At 40.4% G+C, this 13,407-nt stretch overlaps 1 protein-coding gene across 1 annotated transcript in view; it reads left to right on the top strand.

The window, feature by feature from the left end:
- LOC107670604 (spectrin beta chain, non-erythrocytic 4-like) overlaps positions 1-11,559 on the top strand; it is a 77,030-nt gene extending 65,471 nt beyond the window's left edge. Inside the window, exons 27-37 of the mRNA XM_016463246.1 lie at positions 961-1,095; positions 1,237-1,481; positions 4,525-4,663; positions 5,156-5,240; positions 5,342-5,538; positions 5,949-6,748; positions 7,193-7,253; positions 7,334-7,590; positions 8,494-8,661; positions 8,757-8,799; positions 9,831-11,559. Of these exons, the coding sequence (XP_016318732.1) occupies positions 961-1,095; positions 1,237-1,481; positions 4,525-4,663; positions 5,156-5,240; positions 5,342-5,538; positions 5,949-6,748; positions 7,193-7,253; positions 7,334-7,590; positions 8,494-8,661; positions 8,757-8,799; positions 9,831-10,064 (2,364 nt within the window). The 3' untranslated portion in view covers positions 10,065-11,559. The remainder of the gene's footprint in view (positions 1-960; positions 1,096-1,236; positions 1,482-4,524; positions 4,664-5,155; positions 5,241-5,341; positions 5,539-5,948; positions 6,749-7,192; positions 7,254-7,333; positions 7,591-8,493; positions 8,662-8,756; positions 8,800-9,830) is intronic.
- Positions 11,560-13,407: the final 1,848 nt, after the last annotated feature.

Genomic DNA, 13,407 nt, shown 5'->3' with positions numbered 1-13,407 from the left:
GAGCCTCTTTTTATATATATATATATATATATATATATATATATACACACATACATAAATATTGATTTATTATCAACACCTGAATGTGGGCAAGTTTCATTAAAAAATGCAACATTTTGAACAAAAAGTTGAGGAAATCATGTTTTTGTCAAAGACTATGTCCAGACTGAATACAGAACGATGATCAAAACATGGAGTAGATCGCTTTCATCAACACCCCTAAAGCTTGCATGGTCCTACAGCACTTTCTGGGGCGACATTTCATTCAGTAACGTTAGGCAGTTTTGATTTATATGCTGTTTAACGTTTGATGATTGTGTTATTTTACACATGCATCTGCTTGCATATGCGATCGCTTGTTTCTGCTGCTTCTTCGCCGTGTTTGATCCAGAGATTCAGTGCTCTTTCAGAAGATGTGTAATATCGCCTCCTACAGTATGACAGTGAAAACACGAAAAGACAGAAAATTCTGTCAATGGCGGGGAAAGAGTTAATAACCATTGAGAACACCTTAGCAACTGCATAGCATACAACCACCCAGAACACCCTAGCAAACACATAGCAATACATAAACAACCACACAGTACACCTTAGCAACCACATAGCAAAACCCTGGCAACCACCCAGAACACCCTAACCCTTTTTCAACTTTTGCATGAGTACGAATATTGAATGGGCAGTGTACTTGATATTATTGGTTGAATAACAGTCCTAGTTTTCCTTAATGCCCTGGGAAGCTTTTTGTGTATATATTTTGTTTTATCACTGTGATATTTGTAGGATAATGCTGAGGTATTGCTTCCTTCTGCTACAGGTATTGAGGAGACTAAGCTCTGTTTGTGTGTTTACTGTGTGTTCATGATAAATAGGAGCAGTGCTCATGCTGAATGAAAGCTTAGACCACAATGGTCTCATGTGTCTGCATGTGTGGAATAGCATGAGTCTGTGTGTGTGTTTCAGGTTTTAGCACAGATTGAGGATAAGCAGCGGAGGTTACCTGAGGTTCGCGCATGTCAAGGAGGCACTTCAAATACCAGCACTCTGCAGAGACTTATGCAGACTTTTGAACATGATATTCAGCTACTTGTTACACAGGTGAACTGATGCAACACATCCTTATGCAAGGAGTGCAAAATAAATCTGTAAAGTTTGTAGATGCATCTCTAAAATACTTGATGAAATAAAGTGCATGACAATGGCAACATTTGTATAAAGAAGTTTTCCTGTTTTCCTCAGATAAGACAGTTGCAGGAAAGTGCAGCCCAGCTCCGAACAGTTTATGCCGGGGAGAAAGCAGAAGCCATTGCCATGCAGGAACATGAAGTGATGCAGGCGTGGAAAGAGCTGCTCGTATCCTGTGAGGACTGCCGAATGCAAATCACCACAGCAACAGACAAGTTACGCTTCTTTGGGATGGTGCGTGATCAGCTGATGTGGATAGACAGCATCATCTGTCAGATAGGAACCGGGGAGAAACCAAGGTAGGACACATGCTGGGACACTTGCTCTCTGCTTAGGAGCTCATTAATGTGCTTTAACATTGTAATGCATGAAGGTTTGCATCATGTCAGCTGAAGAGCAGCCACTGTGGCCGCTGGAGTGTGCTATAGGTATCATACCGTGAGCACAAATAAGTGATATGATGGTAAGTGCATGAACCACAATAGTATTTATACATCATATTACGATTAAGCATAATAGTATCCATTAAGAGCACTCTATGGGAACACTATAGATCTGTTGCAAAACATATTGAGCTGCTATGCTGTCTACTACTTACACAGAAAACTACATTCTTAGGGTACAACCTAACCTAAGAGAATTTGAAATAGGGCTGAAACAAACGATTATTTTGATAATAGATTCATCTAACAAATCATTAATCAACTAATCATTGATTAATCAGTAGGCTTTGATTATTCAGCTTTTGCAATTAGTTAAAATATTGAGCTATACATATTCTAACTAATAAAACATGGTAATCACTTCAGCTTTTGAAAATATCAAACAATTATATTACTAGTATACAATTACAATTATTATACAGTTATTTTTTTTACAATACAAAATAAATATATTTGGGACACCAAATGAGATTACAAACAGAGAGATATTCTCATTCATCATTTAATTAACTATGAAAAGGTAGCTGACCGATGTATCAATCTGCCTAACATATCCTTTTTTAAGTCATCTGGATATGGAACAAAATAAAGGTAAATGATGAGAGGTGTTATTTTTGGATAAACCATTTTATTCACATTATCTCTCTTAAAATACCTTATAGTGTTGCGATAATAAAAATGGTCCTGAGCTAAATCTTGAGCTTAATTTAAATCAAGTTGTAATTCTAACTGAAAGCGACACTGACACTGTTTTTCATGTTTAACATTGTAAAGCTGCTTGCTTTAAAGCAATCTATTGTATAAAAAGCTATAATAAACGTGACATGACTGGACTTTACTGACAAATTCAGAGCCAGTGCAGACATATCCACATCGCTATGATCAGATGCTTTCTTAACTGCTGTTTTCTCACCACTGTCATTTTTGTTGTGTGTTTATCTTATTATTGAGAGGAAAGCGTGCAGCATATATTAAAATATTCATCTAAACACCACTCTCAGCAGCGCGGGCACCATCAGGATGTTTGCTAACATCAAAACGCTGCTTGCATATATTGAACTTCTTTTTACCACTAAATGAAAAACGAAAAAAATAAAAAAAACTTTGACATGAGTATATCCGAGACTTCACTTATGACAGCATTTTTTGTTTGTAGTTTTGCAAAACCTTCCCACACTCTACTGGTTGGGCTGCGTTTGCACTCTGACATGCTTTCATAAAGAGAAGGGTCTGTCTGCATCCCGCAGTACTACAAACCACGCCCCTCCAAGTTACGTCTACTACTACAAGTTAAGCCTCCTCCAGAGAAACAAGAGTGGATGTTATTGACTAAAACAATCTTTTCAAGTAAATTATCTTAGGTTTTATGTATGAAGTGTTTGTAAGCCTACTTGTATTGCTTTCCAGTTACGAAATTTACGAAGTGCGAAATAACAGCTATTAGTAAAACATAAAATAAATCATATAATCAAATTGATACAGACCTATGATAATTATAGCTAAAAACCTATCCCCAACCCTAAACCTTTCCCTAACCCTACTCCTTACACAAAATTAAAATTTACTGGAAAACAACATGGGATGACTTTAGCTTTCTGGTGATCTATGTAATACAATCTGTATGCCTCATCACTGGGTGGTGATAGTGAACCTTTAAAAGTGAGGAAAGTGAAGTAGAAGAAGAGCGGAAGTGGCGACATCAGCGATTGCCTAATTTCATTTTAGGAGGTGTAACATTTAGTATTAGGTTTAATTTGTAGGGGTGTGGTGTGTACTACTGCGGGACACAGTCAGATCATAGACTGTATAAAAACATGGACGTAGTGTCCGTGACGTCACCCGTAGGTTTCTGAAGAGCATTTTTGTACCAGGCTGTACAACATATTTTTTCTGCTGTAAAGTTGGGCATTTTAACATGGGGTGGGGGTGTCTATGGGATTGACTCCCGTTTGGAGCCAATCTCTAGCGGCCAGTCGATGAATTGCAGTTTAAGTCACTTCCGTGTTAGTTTCAAGAGAGAGACCAGAAGGTTGCCGCTTGGGTCAGATACACTTGCTCGCAAGCGCCATGTTTCTTCTTCTATTGGACTGCGTGTGGGAGGGCTGAATTACAGTCTTGCGCTACAGCACCACGCTGGTCAATCCGCTTTATTGCAGACCCCTTACATGAGGTCATATGAGATCAAATGTCTATTTGACAACAAAAATATTTGTTGATCATTTTTTATTGCCGTCGTTGTCGATAATGTCGACTAATTGTTTGAGCTTTAATTTCAAATGCTAATTTCAAATGCTTTTCAAGTGGCACTTTTTATGTGAAATGAACAGAGGACTTCACTTAGAAATTGATTCCAATAGCGTCTGACATTGCATGTTGCTAAACTAACAAAAGGAATCTCTAATAAACAAAAAAATACACAGTATTCACAATAATTAAATTTAAAAAAAATTTAATTTCAATACTTTTCTGTATTTAATTAATTATATTCAACATTTTTTTCTTGAAAAATCCACCATTTTCCACTACTGAGTTTGTTGTAATGTTTTCTGGAATGGCCTTCTCTGCATTGTTGCCTTAAGGTTTTTTGCCAAAAGACATTTGCTGGAACAGATTTTGCATTGGGAGCGCACCTATGTTGGCAGCTCACTAGGTTTTGAAACAGAGCTATAGTGTATATATGTCTAGTATATTTTGAAAGTCTTAATAAAGACCCTATAATACTGCAAAAACTCAGGAGCTATTATGGACACTCTTCATGGTGCCAAAATAGCCTTCTGTTGCTGTTTCTTTCTGTGGGCAGACTTGGCTCATGCATTCTTGCCCAAGTAACTCTCTCTCCTCTCACTGTCAGCTCTTTCCTCAGAGCTCTAATGGGATATGGGCTCTCTGGTGCTTGCAGGGACGTGTCATCTGTGGAGGTCCTGATGAACTATCACCAGAGCCTCAAGAGTGAGGTGGAAGCCCGAAACAAGAGCGTCCTACAGTGTATCGAGATGGGCAAGACTCTACTGGCTGCCCGTAACCCTGCATCAGAAGAGGTGACACAAAATATAAAGTACAACCTGTTCAGAAACTGTTGCAGATCTGAAATCACTACAAGGCCCAAAACATACTCTATGCATGTTTAATTTCAGGCATTGTTGCAATCCAAAATGTGTCAGACTGCAATTACATATTGCATTCTCAACATTGCTACAAGTAACACTATAGTGTGTACTAACATAAACTCTTCTTCTACAGTTAATTTCCTGATTTAAAAAGTTACTAAGTTTAGGTAGCTACCTAAATAATAATACATCTGAAAGAGTTTTTTCCCATTTGAATACTGTGGCTTGTTACTGCCACAGCAATTCAAGAAAGCACATTAAGTATGTACGATGTAACTGCCTGCTTCCAATGCAATGGCCATCCTTTTGTGTCTGCAATGGTGCACTTTTGTAAAGTATGTTTCCAGCCTAAATGATGGTGACTACATGATATTCCAAGCTGTCTTCTGTCTGTACCTGACGATAGAGTATTGACCGTTTCAGATCAAAGAAAAGCTGGAGAAGGTTTTGGCCAAGCAGCAAGAGCTCACTGAGAAATGGGACAAACACTGGGAAGAGTTGCAGCACAGTGGGTGAAATGAGGCTAATGGAAAACAAACATTATGCATAAATTATGTAATCAGTGTCATGCACTTCACAACATCTCACTCTCTTTCTGTGCCTTCGCAGTGTTGGAGGTGCATCAGTTTGCTCAGGAAGCAGTGGTAGCAGAGGCCTGGCTCACTGCTCAGGAACCCTTCCTAAGTAGTAATGAACTGGGTGGCAGTGTGGATGAGGTTGAGCAGCTGATTCGCAGACACGAAGCCTTTCGCAAAGCTGCGGCCACATGGGAAGAACGCTTCAGCTCTTTACGCCGTCTTACCACAGTAAGAGAGACCAGCCAACCAAACCCAAGGGTCAGGGGTATCCAGTCCTGTTCCTGAAGGGCCAATGTCTTGCAGAGTTTAGCTCCAACCTGGACAAACACACTTAAAAGTTTTGAGTAATTATGAAGACTTTGATTAGCTGGTTAAGGGTTTTTTTAAGGAAAAAAATAGGTTTGGAGGATCCATTAGGATTGGATCCTAATGGATGTCACACTGATGTCACTGTCATAAAATTCTACTTTTCATTAATTTTACCATAGTTTGAATGTGTCAATAGTCTACCTACTGAAATTCAAAAAAATGTTACTAAAAGGTGAATTGTGTATAGCATAATGTATTTTTATAGTTATGTTACAGAATGGAAGTGTGGGTGTATAAATAATAAGAGATTCTCTTGTTTAACGATTTAGGTAGAGAAGATAAAGGCAGAGCAGAGTAAGCTTCCCCCAACTCCCTTGCTGGGACGGAAGGTTTTCTTGGACCCTCAGGACTCTTCTCCTGCTCGCAGTAGCCCTTCCTCCATCATTAGACAGACCATATATGAGCAGGGCGAGTCCCGTGTGGAGCGCATCACCCCTCAGCCCTCTCCCTCTTCCGTGGCCCGAAGACTGGGTTCTACTGTGGCCAACTACTCTCCCATCATGAATGGAGCTGCTACTTATCGCCTTCAGGAAGCCAGGAATGCTGGGATTGTTGGAGTGGCTGCAGGACTGGGCACTTCTATGGATCATAAGGTCACCCAATTGCGAGCGGAATTCAAGGCCCAAGTCCCACAGCAGAAGATCGAACACATCCATGAGGCAGTCCACCCCCTACTGGAGAGAGACAGGGAGCGGGAGCGGTATCATGAGAACGTGATGGCAGAGGTGGTGCTCCAGGAGCCAGGCGGAGGAAGGGAACGCCTAAACAGCATGGTGGGAGGGAGCGGGAGCAGTCGCTCAGAGCTGTTGGTGGAGCAGCATCCCCCTCCAAGGGAGTCGCGGTTGGAAAGACAACTATCCACCGAGCAGCTGATTCAGGCACGCAGGGACGAGCTGCCTCAGGAGGTGTGGAGAGAACGAGCTGGGAGGGCAGAGAGGAGTCTGGAGAGACAGACATCTAGTGAACAGGAAGGTCATGAGGTGCGGCGGAGGGACAGACACCGACTGGAGAGACAGGACAGCAGCGAGCAGGAGGCCAGGGAGCAGTCGGACAGACGCTCTGGTGGCGGGTGAGTGTCTGTATTTGTGACCTCAAACGATCCACATTACAAAAGACATTACAAAAGTTACAGCAGTGCTAATGCTAGATTTGAAAGAGAAGTGTTATAATTGAGATTCTCTTAAAGGTGAACTTCACCTTTAAGCTTCCACATGCTGGTCACCAAGTCAGTTCATAGCAAGTAGAGGTTCAAATAAATACGGACAGATTTCAAGGATAACTTCTCGACTGCAATTCGTATTCACTTTTCATGATCCACTCGATTCCTGATGTATAAATTCTTCTTGTAATTTGTCATGTTGAACTGTTTAATCTGTCACGTGAAGGAAGTAAAAGGATTGTAAATGCTTTCCCATATTGACTTTAAAGCTTTGAAGTACCCCAGCAACTTCTTTCTTTTCTGTCCATTCAAAATAGCATTTCCAGATCTCAGATTTCCCTTTTATGTTGGCAGGGACAAAAGGTCGACGCTAGCTGAGATTGTGGAGCAGCTTCAGGAAAGAGAAGCAGCACAGGTGTGTGGACAATCTAATGTTTGTCTCTTGTTTTAAACCACATTTTATCACGTGTACATTGCTGGATATTTCCAACTCAGGCCCGAGGAGAGCTTCCACGTCTACCCAATGGTTTTCCTGAGAAGACTTCTAGACTGGACCGGCCACGTGCTCGCGACAGACCCAAACCGAGAAGAAGACCCCGACCCAAGGAGCCAGCTGGCGAAACACGGCGCTCAAGGTCTGTGCCAGCCCAGAGCAGTCCACCAGTACCCCAGCCGCCTACCCACCTGGCCCAGCGTGAAGGGTTCCTCTTCCGCAAAATAGACATTGAGGGCCAAAAGAAGAGTTCGAACAGGTGGGACTTTGTGGTCTAAAAATTAGGGGCACATGGCATGGAATTAGCATGAAAACGGCTAAACCAAATATGCCAATCAGTATGATTGGTCATTCAAAGCTATGCTAATGTTGTTGTTAGCATTAGGTACTGATGCTTAGAGCACTAACATTTGTTATTACAAAGCAGCTCTTATTTTCTTTCACCAAGTTTCAAGTCAAACTGGGATATGCTTGAATGCTTTACAAGCCTAAAATGTTTCCTGAAGTTAAACTGAGGAGCAGCTGTTTGGCTGTCATTTGTGATTACAAGTTTCATATCAAGCAATGGCAGAAAATAGCTAGCTGTTAGCACTGCTTGCCACATGCATGGTAATACTAAAATCAGCCTGGATGGTGGCTGTGACTGTGTCAGAAGACCAACAGATGCTGAGTCTCTGAAGCCATGGCTAGCAAGGTATGAAGCCTTCACCCTTCACAGCTTTATATAGCAATTTCGTACAAGACCGGATACGGCACCTTTGCGGCCCAAGTCACAAAACAATTCATCGCATCGAGGAGTTTAAGGAACTCAAAAGAATGGCTGTCTGTTCTTTTGGAGCATGTATTTGTGCATAATCTGCTTGTCCACTGAAGCCATTTTCATACTAGCATTTGTGTTTATATTGCAGTATATCTCATTAACCAAAATCTCTCTTCTTTCTAATGCTCTCTTTGCCGCTGACTGTTCTTCTCCCTCTCTACAAAGGTAAGCCATGATCTGTCCATCTCTTTCTAAAGGTCTAATGATCTCTGCAGCAGTTTGGTCTTGCTCAGTCTTAAGGGCTGGTCATCCCAGTCTCAGTAGGTGAGTAGGTAGTCGGTGCATGGTGTCATCTGGGCTCTGATGGGCAAATCTTTTGCTTTCTCTCCCGCACTACAGCAGATCTTGGGTGAACCTGTACTGTGTGCTGAATAAAGGTGAGCTGGGATTCTATAAGGATGCGAAGAACACCTCCACACCTTACAACAACGAGCCGGTTATCAACCTGAGCCGTTGTGCCTGTGATATCAACAATGGTTACAAAAAGAAGAAGAATGTCTTCACACTCAAGTACTTCATTAGCACTTTTACTAGCTTTTCCAAAAAGATTGATGACTTGTGTAGTGTTCTCTTTGCATAACATTAATTTTGCTTTATAATTTTAGAACTAACGATGGAAGTGAGTTTCTGTTCCATGCTAAAGATGAGGTGAGTTGCTTTTTTTATCCTAGTTTCCAAATAAATTTTTTTCAGTTCTGCACTAATTTTAGGCCGACTTTAATTCGGTAATACATTTTAGTCAAAACCAGGCCTAGATGAAATCTGCAGATATTTTCAGCAAAGCTGACTTAGCATACTGTAGAAGCTGGTTTATTGCTGTTTTATCCCTGTTGAAAAAACCAGGATATGCTGGTTAGGTATGTTTTGAAGAATGGCCGCTGGTTTGAGCTGGTTTAAGCTGGTCCTAGTTGGTCCTGAGCTGGTTATAAGCTGGTTATGAGCCAGTAGCCCCTCACTGCAGAACAAAGATCCACGGGGCGGGGTTGGATCCAAATCTAGGGGGTGGATATGGTAGGTTTAGGGGTGGAGATGGATGGGTTTAGGGATCAGGGGGTGGAGACGGGTAGGTTTAGGTATATGTAAGGTGGGAGGAGTTGGATCTGGATCCAACCTCGCTCCCTGGATCTTGTGTTCTGCAGTGAGGACCATCTCTTATGAGCTGGTTCATCAACTAGCTCCTGCTCAGGACCAGCTCATACCATCTAAGGACCAGCTTAAACCAGCTCAAACCAGCTGCCATGCTTCAAAACATACCTAAACCAGCATATGGGAAGTTGGTTTACCAGCTCAAACTTTGACCAAGCCAGTCCACCAGCTAGTAGTCCAGTCCCAGCAGGGACTACACACTTATTGACAGGAAAATTTATTGGCAGAAAGCATTAATCAAATTAATCTAAATATTTAATAAAGAAAAACGCAAGGGTTGGGGTACACTTATTGACAGGAAAATTTATTGGCAGAAAGCATTAATCAAATTAATCTAAATATTTAATAAAGAAAAACGCAAGAGTTGGGGAATGTGTAGAATGTGAATTTGTTTTGATTTTGCAAAAATCTCCAAAGCTTTCCATGGAGGTCTCTGCTGCAGATTCTGTTTGGGCCTGGTTATAACTCATTAAATTGATTCAGGTCAACTTTTTTGTGTGAAAATGAGTCTTCAATCTCTCTTTGGTCTGCAGGATGATCTAAAAAGCTGGATCACAAGTATAAACACCAGTATAAGTGAGCATGAAGAGACTGGCAAACAGGGGCAGACCAATCCAACTACCTCATCTACTGACGAGGGAACGCGCAGAGATGGCAGCAGGGCAGGCGGTTCGGAAAGAGGTGAAAAGTCAGACCGAGCCGACGGGGGATCTGTGCGCTCAGACAAGGGTGAAAAGCCTGAGAAAAAGACAGGCAAGAAGAAATGAGGCACACGATAGCAGTGAGACAGGAGCCGGGACTTCAGAAATCCAGGACAGTGCTCTGACGGAATCAGGAAACGAAGGCGTCACTGTGAACTCCCTTTATCTCTTGCTATCCAGTTGAGTGTGGAATCAGGCAACATGGAGAAGCAAGAAGGTCATGTGTCAGTGAGCGCCCTCTAGTGGCTGCCGAGGACCATGACAATTCAGGAGCTCCATATGGGCCAAAGAGCTGATAGCATAGGCAAATGGAGGATAAAAGAGAAAGATGTTATTTATAGTAAAGTAGCTCACGAAGATTATTTTCTAATCCGTCTATGAAAAAGATGACCCATATGTATGTGTACCCGTCTCTCTCTTTGTATATTGTACGTCTCAACATCAGTTCTATACAATCTCGCGCTGAAGAAAATGGAAATATGCCAAAATCTTTCTCGAGGTTAGTCTTTTTCTGAAGAGCATGATTTGTCTGTTTATTTTGTAAGTTGTTTTGCTCTTTTATACTGTTAACGTGTTGATTTGTATTCATTGGCTCTTACACACGATTTTGATTCTCGTCTTGCCACTTTGTAGACCACATGTTTGAATGGCATATGACATATCAGAGCATGCCTACAAGGTTTAACTTTCAAATGAAGAAATAAACTGTCTGTTTCAAATAAAGGGAAGCAGCTCACCTGCTGTGAGTGTGTATTGTCAGATTTGATTACTAGGGTTTGTTGGTTTCGTACATGAGTTTTCCCAATGTGCAGGAAAGTCTCAACCATTAATCTCATATTATGCATTAAATGTCGAGTGTGAGTTAATTTGCTCTTTTAATGACAGATTACCAAATCAGTTGTGTGTATGTGTCTATGCATGTATGCATTGCATTCGTCATCAAGCTATTCTGAACGTGAGATCGGGTTTACATCATTTTATTTATCCTCAAAAGTCTTCCAAGCACAGAACTGATTGTTTTGTAAAACTTTTGTTTTAGCCTTTTGTCACTTTCTCCCAACATTATTTCCAAACATTGCACTGAGGGCTGAATGGATGCAGGCGTTTGATTTAACTGGTAATGTGCGTTTGTAAGATGGCAGTTGGATGCCATGCAGATGTTATTATGTGATTGTTTCTCATGATTGGCAGAAACGGTGTTAAATACATCTTTGAATTGTGTAGTTCTGCAGGTGATAGTATAGAAAGCCCATAGCTAGCAAAAATGCAAGGTATATTGCAAGAAAAGCGGTACATGCTTTAGACAGCTCTGCAAATGATGACACAAATCCAATTTGGTTCTTTTGAGATCCATCCATAATATACTGTACATGCACACACTGCAGTTGAAAATGAGCTAACTACGTAATGACATGCGATTTTTCATGCAACATACAGGGTTGAAATGAAATGTCAAAGTGTGTGTGTTGAACGGAAACGTAATGGTTTCAGGTATTATATTTGTGCCTCATCGTCCCAAAGTCTGTCAGCTGTAGTCCTCCTTAACACGTCGTCTTTAAATGTAACTAAAAAAGAAAAGTCTTAATAATATTAGAAGCAATGGTCCTCTATCTGTAAAGAAAAATGTAAACCAGTCATTGAGAGGGAGGAGATGATGTTCATGTACATTTTTTTTCTCTGCAAGCTCATGATTGTTCCTTTATCTGAACAGAGCATCATGCAAATGCTTTTGTAATGTCCCTGTTTTTAAATATACAATTGTCAGCTCTTATTTCTCTATACACTCTCAAAGCATTGTATACAGTATATATCAAAAGAGCTTTCTGTGTCTGGGTCTGAATTTCTCTTCCTTTGATGCCCTTGGTTTTGTCTCCAAGTCTACTTTTTGGTACGAAAAATCGTATTTTTATGCAATAAAATAACTTATACAGACAGAGGGTATGCAGTAAAAGTATCCAAGGTGATGGTGAACGGAAAAAAAAAAATGTATACACTTGCAAGTAAAAATTTATGCAACTTTTCCTTTGCACTAAATTACTGCCCCATTGCACAGTGCTATTGTGAGCGGAGGATTGGTGCTTGAGGGTCTGGGACAAGTTGCTGCGTTTTGTGATCAGCTAGCAGTACTATAAAACAATGCATTCATTCAGCTAATTGTTTGAAGAAATCATGCAGAGAAAATTCTGCATGAAAACCCCCGGCTCACACTCTCATTCATACATCTGCATACACACATTTATACCTGCTGCTTCCATCACATACAAGTTAATGGACTTGAAACTGCTGAGGCGTACAATTTGTTGTAACTGGAAGCATTTGGAAACATTTATAAAATGTTATTAAATCCATGATGGATCTGATCCATTGGATCAACAGAAAGCACAACCCCAACAGTAAATACATATTGTTGTATGGTTTAATAGCCTTGTCTACTTCAGCTACTGCTCTAATGTTTTTCAAGGTTCTTGTGATATCTACTGTATAGTCTTAAAAGTTGTTCAATTACTTTTATATATACAGTATCACACGTTAAGCGGGATTTATGGCAGATTTATCTGCTTTAAATGTTTGGGTATGACTGAAACTCACTCCCCATGTCACGTCTATAGTGTCAGACCCTTAAGCACCACTGGTTTTAGCTCAGCAGCTCAATGCCCTGTACAAACTGTAATTGCTTCTGTACAAACAAAAATGCTCTCTTTTTTCTACTGTGAAATAAGAACATTTTTAATATCAGTTTTGAATATCCGTGGGGTTATTTCTCCAAAGCTCAAAGGAAAGGAATCGAAAGGAAAGTGGGCAATTCAGGTTGCATGAATAACATTGTCCCTGTAATGGTACTGCTGTGCATGATGAAACCACTCTCATTCTCACTCACAGCCACTGTTCAAGGGTGACACTAATACACATGGAATCAGTGAATGAATGAATGCTGTATAATTCAGATCCTGACTGACTCTGTACAGTTAATTCCTTGATAAATACAGCTTGTGATATGTCAAATGTCTCCTTTTTCATTTGTTCTGTAATTAGCACCTTCGTGTCCTAACTACATGGAGGCTACTGTGTGTGTAAATTATCTTTAATTTGTTAAACCATGTATAACTGTAAATCTGTTCTAGAAAACAGAACACGCGTGATGAGTTTTATGTCACATTTTTTCACATATTAGCACTCTGCACCAACATTGACTGCCTCGTATGTTTGTGTGATTTTTCTAGAAACATAAAGATCGACATTTCAAAGACTGTCAGACTTCCAACTCAAAGTACATCGTGATAATATAATAAAGGTAAATAATTGAAGATATACTCCAAAAATATTTTCACCTAATACGGTTTACCTTAGCAGTTATTTTCACACATAATCTCCTGAGTTTGATAAACAAGAATTTAAAATTCTTACATTT

The sequence above is a fragment of the Sinocyclocheilus anshuiensis genome, unplaced genomic scaffold (genome assembly GCF_001515605.1).
Source record: "Sinocyclocheilus anshuiensis isolate Anshui unplaced genomic scaffold, SAMN03320099.WGS_v1.1 scaffold140, whole genome shotgun sequence".
NCBI lineage: Eukaryota > Metazoa > Chordata > Actinopteri > Cypriniformes > Cyprinidae > Sinocyclocheilus > Sinocyclocheilus anshuiensis.
The sequence above is the reverse complement of the archived record's forward strand: the minus strand, read 5'-3'. Positions and strand labels throughout refer to the sequence as shown.